Consider the following 11,460-nt stretch of genomic DNA (forward strand, 5'->3'; position numbering starts at 1 on the left):
TTTTATGCATTATTTGACAATATTTGTTATCATAAACAATCGCAGTTAGTTATCAGTGTTATCACCAAGAATAAAATTACGCACATCAGTCCAGTATTGCCAAACCTGCGGGTGGTTGGCTAGACCATAAAATATCATCGATTGTTTGGTCAATCGCGTTTTTTAATCGTTTTCATGCGTTTATTATTTAATAATATAATATATTATATATTATTTGTTAAAATAATATAAAATATAATAACATAGTTCGGCTTTATCACCGTCAATATTGTCCTCACGCCTGTAACCGCTTAGAGTTGCGAATCTATTAATCTAAACGTGTGTTCGCCGTTTGTTGTCATCTATCAAATAGGTTCGCAGAGGTACGTATAACGATCAGCGAATAATAGTTATATAAAAAAAAAACCGGGAACTGTGGATAAATCTGTTGTCGACGGCCGTTCACCATGACCACGCACGCGGATATCGAAGCGCAAATACGCGAGATACAACAGCGCAAAAAAGATGAGAAACAGAAAGAGGACGACAGCGACGTGGGACTCGGGGCATCAGGATTTTTCGACCAAGACATCTATAACGGTGGTGGAAAGTTCGAGGGTTATGTCACGTCTATCGCCCCCAACGACGAGTACGATGTAAGTACTCACTTAACCGACATACTGAACTTAGTACATCCAACCTCATGTAATTCTCACGTACCTACAAGGTCTATGACTTAGGTTTATCAGGGTGTTACGTTGTGCCTGACCACCATCATTTTAAGTGTTATGTAGGTAGCTTGGTCGCGTTTTTGCAACTGACTGAGATTGTTATTGTTAGTTTTTAATCTCAATAATATTTTTTAATTATCTACATCTACTGTGTAAATTACTTGTGGTCAAAGTCAAGTTTTAACAGAGATTATATTTAATTGGTACATGTTAAGAAGAAATTAAGCATCAAATAAGTTTTATAATTGATTTAACTATGCAACTATAGTATTAAAAGGTTACACATTTCCATAAAAAATTATTTAAATTGTTTCCTTGTGTACTACTCAATAATAATAATTGGGTATGTTTAGTTGGAGTTTTGTTATTCATCTAATTCTTCAATATCTCTTGTCATTATTTCATTAAATTATACCAACTTTAAGTGAATCATTTCTGTATTATGTTCTCAATTGAATAAAATAGGTCATGTCCACAAAAAAAAAAAAGTCATGGGCGTAAAAAGATATATCCTAGTAAAATGAGTTATAGTTTGGACAAAATTTTATTGCCAAATACCACCATTAACCCTTAATATTGTATATTTTGAAAATAAGTTCTTTATTTTGTGAGTATCTATATAAGTTACGCTATGTGTATTTCTTAAATTATTGACAACTAATAAGTTACTAACATATTGATTTTACCTACCTACCTTCCTAAATTTATATCATACTTAATGTTTTAGGATGAAGATATTGATGATCAACATTATAGAAATAAAAAGCCTATAACAGCACCAGCAGCTGCTCTTAAAGAAATTGCACAGGTAAGCTAGTGAATTTCATATTATTTATTGTCACCTTGCATAGATCTATTTTTAAATTTAAAATGTTTTATATTTATATTAGGCTAGAGATGACGAAGATGACTATGATCCATTTGCCGAAAGAAAGCGTCTTCAAAAAGCAACAACAGACAAAGATGATGATACTCGTCAAGTTCGTAGACCTATGGTTATATCACCAGAACGTATTGACCCGTTTGCTGAAGGTAATGTTAATTTTTTGTTTTATTTAAACTAAATGAACTGTATATTATCATATAAGTCAGATTTTAATATTATTCTATGTTGGAATGGAATAATTTTAAACAATTTCTTTATGTAAAAAATGTTATTTGCTTTGTTTTCAATTATTATCCTACTATTATTGTTCTTTTCATTTAAATCAGCTTTTCCCAACCTTTTACCTTCGTAGCACACTAATCCAAACCCATATTTAGCCGTGGCACACTTGTCACTTACTAACAGTAAGTTCCCATTACAACAAACTCCAAAGTACTGAATTTTTTTTTCGATATAATGGAAATTCCGTTGTAACAAAATAGCTTTGGTATGTAGCTTTTTGGTAGGGAATCTCTATGACTTTCTTTATAACGGGATTTTTTGTTTTTTGGTATTTGTTGTAACGGGAACTTATTGTATATGTATACGTATTTTTTTATAGTAATCTTTCATCATATTAATTATTAATACTAAAGTAGTTATATATCAGAATATTACTATCAAACAATTTAAAATAGTATATTTATTTAGGATAGAAAAAAATATTATATTTTAACCAATTACCAAAATTTTATGTATGATTTAAATTCTTCATATGACCTTTTTGTTAGTAATAGTATGCATTATAAACATTTTGTTTTATTTTTTCTTAGGTGGCAAAACTCCAGATGTTGGATCTAGGACATATTCACAAATTATGCAAGAACAAAAATTAAAGGGTGAAGAGAATGAAGTACGAAAAACAATTATAGATAAAGCTAAAGACGGTAATCTTAAAACTAATGGCGATGCTAAAGGTACAGTCAGAAAAAGAGGACGATGGGATCAAGTTGTGCAAAATGGCGATTCTTCTGGAGTACCTGCCAAAAAGAAAACTAATTCTACTCCTTGGGAAGAAGTAAGTACATAACTAATTATTTTGAAAATATAAAACATAACATAGTAGAAACTAGAAATTATTATCAATTATCATTATTTATTTCAAATATGTATAATTTTTCAAATTAAATCTCAATCTATTTAATTTTAGACACCTAAAGGAGGTTTATCACGTTGGGATGAAACTCCTGGACCGACTAAAATGGGAGCAGAAACTCCTGGCGCCACACCTGGTCAAAGTACTAGAATGTGGGATGCAACTCCAGGTCATACTACTCCAGCTGCAGGAGCTGCAACTCCTGGTCGTGATACTCCAGGACATGTAGGAGCTACACAAACATCAGTGCGAAGAAATCGTTGGGATGAAACTCCTAAAACAGAAAGAGGTATTTTGTAATTATTGTGGTTAATCAGAAGAAACATTTTTTTTTTAAACTTTATTGTTTAGCTACACCTGGACATAATAGTGGATGGGCTGAAACTCCTCGTACAGATCGTGGAGGTATTGATTTAATTCAAGATACCCCAACACCATCAGCTAGTAAAAGACGTTCACGTTGGGATGAAACACCATCTCAAATGACTCCATCAGCTACACCAGGTAGTCTTACACCGGGAGCAGCAACCCCTAAAGTAGGAGTTACCCCATCTGGAGCTTCTATGACACCTACACCTGGTGGTATGACACCTGGTGCTACTCCTATGACACCAATGGTACCCCGTACTCCTGTACTTTCTAATAGTGCTGCTACACCAATTGGACATACTGCCATGGGTATGGCAACACCAACTCCAGGTATGCACGAAAACTATTATTGTAAAATATTAATATCTTTTACTATATTTAATTATTTGTTTAGGTCATTTGTTGTCGATGACCCCTGAACAATTACAGGCTTATAGGTGGGAACGTGAAATTGATGAACGCAATCGTCCATTGACTGATGATGAGTTAGATGCAATGTTTCCACCTGGTTATAAAGTACTTCAACCACCTGCTGGATACATACCAATTCGAACTCCAGCTCGTAAACTAACTGCTACTCCAACACCAATAGCTGGCACACCAACAGGGTTTTTCATGCAAGAATCTGTTGACCGTCCTACTAAATCACAAATAGTTGACAATCAACCTCCTGGTAATCTTCCTATGTTAAAACCTGAAGATGCCCAATATTTTGATAAATTGTTGATGGATGTCGATGAAGAAAGTTTAACATTAGAGGAACAAAAAGAAAGAAAAATTATGAAATTGCTTTTAAAAATTAAAAATGGTACCCCACCAATGAGAAAAGCTGCTTTAAGGCAAGTTACAGATAAGGCTAGAGAGTTGGGCGCTGGTCCATTATTTAATCAAATTTTGCCTTTACTTATGTCACCTACACTTGAAGACCAAGAACGACATTTATTGGTTAAAGTTATTGATAGAATTTTGTATAAACTTGATGACTTAGTCCGACCATATGTCCATAAAGTAAGTCATATTCAATTAATATTATACTAATTTACATATTATAATATTTATAGAATCAATTTTTTTTTTTTTTTTAATATTCAAAAATATTGAAGTTAAGTATCTAGTTATGCTAGTATTTAAAATTTGAATACTAAGTTACTAAATTTGATTTTTAACTAAAAATAATAGTTTTTGGTTCCTTGTTATTAACAAAATGAATTCTTTTTTCTTTATCAGTTATCTATAAACATATATCCCCCCCTTAATTTCTACTATGATTTTTTTGTTACTACCTTCAACTATAGATCAGGTATCACTATTTTAACATTTATTTTATATAGTAAAATTAAGTAAAAAAATAACCAACATTTTTGCTTATCATGCTATAATTGAAAACTGGTTAAAATTAAATATTCACATAACTACCCATTTTAAATATTAAATACATCAGCTAATAAAAATGTAAGTATTAACCAAATGATTTAAGTATTAATTTTTTCTTCAGATACTGGTTGTAATTGAACCACTTTTAATTGATGAAGATTACTATGCTCGTGTTGAAGGACGTGAAATTATTTCAAATTTAGCTAAGGCAGCTGGTTTAGCTACTATGATATCTACTATGAGACCTGATATTGATAATATTGATGAATACGTCCGTAATACAACAGCTCGTGCATTTGCAGTAGTTGCTTCAGCATTGGGTATTCCATCACTTTTGCCATTTTTAAAAGCTGTATGTAAAAGTAAAAAATCATGGCAAGCTCGCCATACAGGTAATAATTTTCATATTATTATATTATTGTCATTTTTATCTAATATTTTGATATATCTTATCTAAATGTAGGTATAAAAATTGTACAACAAATTGCAATTTTAATGGGATGTGCTATTCTACCTCATTTACGTTCTTTGGTGGAAATTATTGAACACGGTTTGGTAGACGAGCAACAAAAAGTGCGAACTATTACAGCTTTAGCTATAGCTGCGTTAGCTGAAGCTGCAACACCTTATGGTATTGAAAGTTTTGATTCTGTTCTTAAACCTTTATGGAAGGGTATAAGAACTCATAGAGGAAAAGTAAGCTTATATCATAAAAATTATAATTTTAAAATATTGTTAACTGTTTTATTTATGTTTTAGGGTTTAGCCGCATTTTTAAAAGCTATTGGATATTTAATACCTTTGATGGATGCTGAATATGCTAATTACTATACCAGAGAAGTGATGTTGATCTTAATTCGAGAGTTTCAGTCTCCGGACGAAGAAATGAAAAAGATTGTATTGAAGGTATTTGATAATAGTGTTTTTTTTTGTTTTTAACTATTCTTGACTAGTAATTTATATTTTTAGGTTGTCAAACAATGTTGTGGAACAGATGGTGTGGAACCACAATATATTCGTGAAGACATTTTACCTCATTTCTTTAGACATTTCTGGAACCACAGAATGGCTCTTGATAGACGAAATTATAGACAAGTATATTATACTATAATACATAATAATTATGAAAGTTATATTTTTATAAGTTTATTATTTATTATTATTTAGTTGGTTGATACTACCATGGAAATAGCAAATAAAGTTGGAGCATCGGAAATTATTAATCGCATAGTTGATGATTTAAAGGATGAAAATGAACAATATCGTAAAATGGTTATGGAAACTATTGAAAAAACAATTGGTAATTTAGGTGCTGCTGATATTGACTCTAGGCTTGAAGAACAGCTTATTGATGGTATTCTTTATGCTTTCCAAGAACAAACAAATGAAGTATGCATTAAAATTTCTTAAGTTTCTACTTAATGAATAATTATATGTATTTTATTAATCTAATTTTTATTTTATTAAGGATGTTGTTATGTTGAATGGTTTTGGTATGATTGTTAATCAACTGGGTCGACGTGTTAAACCCTATTTACCACAAATATGTGGTACAATTTTGTGGAGGTTAAATAATAAATCAGCTAAAATCAGACAACAAGCTGCAGATTTGATTGCTCGAATAGCATGTATTATGAAAATCTGTCAAGAAGTAAATACCTTATTACTTTATTAATTATTTTTGAACCTGGGTTTCTATAATTATTGTTGTATATGTTTTAGGAAAAGTTGATGGGGCATTTGGGTTTAGTGTTGTATGAATACTTGGGTGAAGAATATCCAGAAGTGTTGGGAAGCATTTTAGGAGCATTAAAAGGTATTGTAAACGTGATCGGAATGACAAGAATGACTCCGCCTATCAAAGACTTGTTACCTCGGCTAACGCCAATTTTGAAAAACAGACACGAGAAAGTCCAAGAGAATTGCATTGATCTTGTTGGTCGTATTGCTGATCGAGGACCAGAGTATGTACCTGCCAGAGAATGGATGCGAATATGTTTTGAACTACTTGAACTATTAAAAGCACACAAAAAAGCTATCCGGAGAGCAACAGTAAATACTTTTGGTTATATTGCTAAAGCCATTGGGTAAGCATTTAAAATAATTATCAAATCATTCACTTGATTTCTATGAATGGGAATATAATTTCATTGATTATTTTAAATAACATACTATTATTTGTCTACAGACCTCATGATGTATTAGCTACACTTTTGAATAATTTAAAAGTACAAGAACGACAGAATCGTGTTTGTACAACAGTTGCTATTGCTATAGTGGCTGAAACGTGTTCTCCATTTACTGTATTACCTGCATTAATGAATGAATACCGTGTACCTGAATTAAATGTTCAAAATGGTGTTCTTAAATCACTATCATTTTTGTTTCAATACATTGGTGAAATGGGCAAAGATTATATTTATGCTGTCACTCCTCTTTTAGAAGATGCTCTCATGGACAGGTAATAAAAATCAAATATTCAGATTTGGAAAATTTTTTAATTCAATTAAAATTCAATCTATCTATATTCTTGATTAACACTATAATTTTACAATACAGTAGAAACTTTTTAATGATACCGGTTGTAGTGATATACCAGGCTTAATAGCTTAAAATTAAAGACCTTAAGTTAAGCTAAAAGTTCCAGTAAAAAGTATGTTATTTATGTTTATTTATATCAGAAGTATTCAAACTGTGCGTCGCGGCTCCCAGGGGCATCTTGGGAGTTGTCGAAGGGAGCCACATCATATAATTGAAAACCAATAAATATTTTTAGGAAAAACGTTTATTATTATCATTGAGGCACATCAGTTAGGAAACGTTGAATTGTCTACAATAATCATTCGCTAAATATAGCTTTAATTTGTTTCTATAATGTTATGGCGATAGTGATAAATTGAAGTTTTATATTTATAGTACTTTATTATTACAACCAGTTACTATTATTATAGTAATATAGCGGCTAAATTGTTTTAATAATAATAGCCCACGTGTAAGTTTGTAACCATCGACCGTCATTGTTAAATTATCAGTGCGTATTTCGTGTTTGGCAGTACTAGTCACGAGTAATAAATAATTAATATAAATTATAAAATATAAATTACATTCATACAAACATTGATTTTTTTGTCATTTTTAATTTGGGAGTTGTCAATATTTTGTGAAGACTCAAAGGAGCCTTGGGATGAAAAAGTTTGAATACCTCTGATTTATATTGTTTGTTATGATACTCTTAATAATAATACATTTTACATGAAAAAGTAAAAACAGAAATACTACTCAATTTTTTTTTAAAAAAATATGTTGCTTACAAACAAATTAACAGATTTTTTAAATTTAATAATGAACAAACTCAACTTTTAATAATATGTTTATATAGGTAGAACGACTTGTAATTTAAATATAATAATATAATGTACTTTTTTGTAATAACTTTTTCACATTCTGGTAGTTTTGAGTTATAACTTATAATTATTGACTATTATGACCTATTTTTTACTAGTTTCTTGAATATTATTATAAACAATTTCTCTTGTAATATTCTAATATCCATGAGCATTAAAATAAAAATAGCAGTTTTTCTTTTTATGCCAGTTTTATAGTAAGTACTTCCAAAACCTAATTAATATATGTGTATATTTTTATAATAATTATTTAAATGAAATTAATAACTATACAAACAAAACTTGTGTTGACTTATAGTAATCAAGAATGTTATTTGTTCATTATACCAATATATTATTATGTTCAATTTCATAAATGACTATATATACTCTATTCATTGAAAAAATACACTGTTTTGCACTTTTTCACTAGACAGCATGCAATTATGCTATTAAGCCTAGTTCCCCAATGGAAGGGTGTTATGTGGGTAACATAATATATTCACCAGACAATGATGTATTTCCTCGCTGGATAGAGTATATACAATAAAAATAATCTTTATTTTTTTATCCATTTATGATATGTCTTTTAAAATTAATTTAAATGTGACATTTTTTAGAGATTTAGTACACAGACAAACAGCATGTGCAGCTATTAAACATATGGCTCTTGGAGTTTTTGGTTTCGGTTGTGAGGATGCCTTAATTCATTTGTTGAACTATGTCTGGCCTAACATTTTTGAAACATCTCCTCACTTGGTTCAAGCTTTTATGGAGGCTGTTGAAGGTTTGAGGGTTGCCCTTGGTCCTATAAAAATTTTACAGTATACACTTCAAGTAAGTAGCTACAATGAAATGTATTTTAGTTTTACAATATATTATTCTATCTTAGAGGTCTTTAACCTGTATCCTATAATACTTTTAAGCAGAAAATAATCAATCTTTAAACATTTGGTAATTACAATAAAATAATATGTAATATATATCTTATATTTTTAGTCTGTGAGATTAAGACTAGATATAAAAATAATTCTCTCCCAAAAACCCTTCATCTACTTGGAATAAAAATATGACAAAAAAAATATTGTGTGTTTGAGACTAAATAGAAATCAATTGAATATTTGGTTGTTAAACTATAAATCAAACTAATTTATTTTTAAATATGTTAAAATCTTAAAACATAAAAAGATGTTTTAAATAATTCCTATATTTATTATAATATTACTTCATGTGGACTTAGGATATCTGATGGCTCTTGAATTAAATGTTTCGTAGTGGCCTCACAGACTGAGATTAATAAACAGAACAATACATTCTTAGATTATTGAATAAAACTAAATGTTTTCAACTTGCTATTTATTTAATTTATTTTATAATAAATTATAAAAACTTTTACATACTTAATAATAATTAATAAGTAATACCTATAGTCTTAAATAAAATATTGTGTTCTTATACTCTTGTGAGGTGTTTAAATTAAATATATTTTTCTGTACTTATCATTAAACAATAAATTACAAAATTGGAACAGGCCATTCAATACCCCTAAAATTAGCTTTGACAATAAGAATGCATCTGTTAGTTGCTGGTCACTTACTGTTTTATTTTTTCAGGGACTTTTTCATCCTGCTCGGAAAGTACGTGATGTTTACTGGAAAATTTATAATTCACTTTACATTAGTGCCCAAGATGCTTTAGTCGCTGGATATCCACACATAGAAAATGATGTTAAGAATCAATATGTACGATATGAACTTATGTATACGTTATAATTCTGTTGCATTAATATTTCTTAAATAATTATTATTATCATTTTTTTTTTTTTTTTTGTAAATATTCTATTTTAATGTGTTATAATCCCATCACCCTTTTATGTATTTTACAATGTACAAAGGAAAGGAATATTGATATTTCAGTTAAATATATCTTATATATTCACCTTACATCATACATTATATATTTTTATATATATTTATTTTGAGGGTAGAATAGCTTAGGGTTCTATATTATGACAACAATATTGTCCACTATTATGTGTTTTTTTATGAATGTCCATTATTTGTATTGTGTTAAATACATTAATATAACCTTATAGGACAGCACTAATACTATTTATTTATTACAAAAGGGTTATAAATGATAATATGAACGTTACATATTTATTAATAATCTATAGTTTGTATTTAATATTAAATATTAATATGAAACTTTTATTTTTACATAGGTATATTGTAGTAGGTAATATTTTTACTTTTAATGTTTCATCGATGAAAAAACATTCTCGTAAAATAAAGTATTGATATTCATTCTAAACATATTGCTTTGATTAATTAGGTGTTTTAATTTTTTAATATGGTACCTATGGGTTATTTTTTCTATGGAAATATTTTAATTATTAACCTGTTACAGTAAAATCTCGATTATCTGAACTAATCAAAACCACACAGAGTTCGGATAACAGAAATTAAAAAAAATATATTATTTGTACAATGAATATAGAATTATTATTGTCGACTTATTATACTTATTATTCCACTTTACGTATTATGTTATTACTTATAACAATGAATATTATATATTATTAAATATTATAGACTTGTTTTGTTCCACATAATATTTATCATTATTTGTTTTTCACAAATTTTCAATACATGAATTAAAATGAAATAACATTCGGCAAATAGAGCGTTCGTGTAGTGGAGGTTCGAATAATCGAGGTTCTATTGTACCTAGTGTAAGTGTCCTTATTGTTGCTATAGTGCCTACTGTTTGTATTTATCTGTTTTAAAATGACTCAATTTTTCTTAATTATTTATTACAATTTTAAATGCAATGCAATTGATTACCTATTAAAATCGTTTTTAAAAATAAAACATTTTCCAAGGCGTTATCACTTATCACTAACCATTGTCTACATCCTTTTAAATGTATGAATTACAATGTAAATATTACATAATATAAACATAACAATTAATTATTGTATAATGTACAAGGAATATTAGTTAATAATTTTACCACCGATGTTGAGGGGAAGGGTAAAAATTGAATGTCGCACAGACACAATGATTGTATCAACAATTAGTGGGTACCTGATCGATAAAATAATTATTATTGCATAATGTTGTCTGTTTAACATCATTACAATTTATTATAAAAAAAAGCCTGTAGTCGTTATAATATTCGGTTCGAGGAGAGGAGAAACCGAACTGCCAAATATAAGATTTTTCAAGTATCTGGATCGCTGAATTTACGTAAGTGTCGACCCCTGAGCCGAGGTGTAACTATTATCTACTAGTACTTACACGACAAATCTTCACATAACAAGTATATTATAGTATATGTCTTTTTTATTATATTATATTTATGGATATATCTACCCAACACAAATGTGTGTGTTTATGCGGATGGCTAAAATATATTTAATTTGTTAGTACAATAAGTATAAAAGCATTACGTATTTACGTACCTATATTGATTATTATATTATTATATTTACTTTAGATAGCAATGGCATGCCTTCAGTATAGTAAGACTCGGCAATGCCCCGGGGCCCTGGACTTGGAAGGGACCTGGACCTTCGTAAACACAATTTTTATTTACAGA

At 29.2% G+C, this 11,460-nt stretch overlaps 1 protein-coding gene across 2 annotated transcripts; it reads left to right on the plus strand.

Annotated features, from left to right (window-relative positions):
• The first annotated feature begins 185 nt into the window (after positions 1-185).
• On the plus strand, positions 186-10,747 carry LOC114131452 (splicing factor 3B subunit 1). Of its 2 annotated transcripts, XM_027996670.2 has the most exons (17): positions 186-635; positions 1,438-1,518; positions 1,601-1,742; positions 2,409-2,653; positions 2,786-3,020; positions 3,083-3,430; positions 3,495-4,108; positions 4,596-4,866; positions 4,938-5,170; positions 5,234-5,380; positions 5,444-5,569; positions 5,642-5,863; positions 5,943-6,125; positions 6,197-6,561; positions 6,663-6,935; positions 8,478-8,694; positions 9,471-10,747. In XM_027996670.2, the coding sequence occupies exons 1-17, from the start codon at positions 447-449 to the stop codon at positions 9,627-9,629; spliced, it is 4,050 nt and encodes a 1,349-aa protein (XP_027852471.2). In that variant the 5' UTR covers positions 186-446; the 3' UTR covers positions 9,630-10,747. The 2 variants fall into 2 exon arrangements, 1 of the variants encoding a protein (XP_027852471.2); XR_007604992.1 differs by lacking the exons at positions 8,478-8,694; positions 9,471-10,747 and having other exon boundaries at positions 6,197-6,290; positions 6,376-6,561; positions 6,663-6,811.
• The last annotated feature ends 713 nt before the right edge of the window (positions 10,748-11,460 follow it).

The sequence above is a fragment of the Aphis gossypii genome, chromosome 3, assembly GCF_020184175.1.
Source record: "Aphis gossypii isolate Hap1 chromosome 3, ASM2018417v2, whole genome shotgun sequence".
In the NCBI taxonomy this organism is placed as follows: domain Eukaryota; kingdom Metazoa; phylum Arthropoda; class Insecta; order Hemiptera; family Aphididae; genus Aphis; species Aphis gossypii.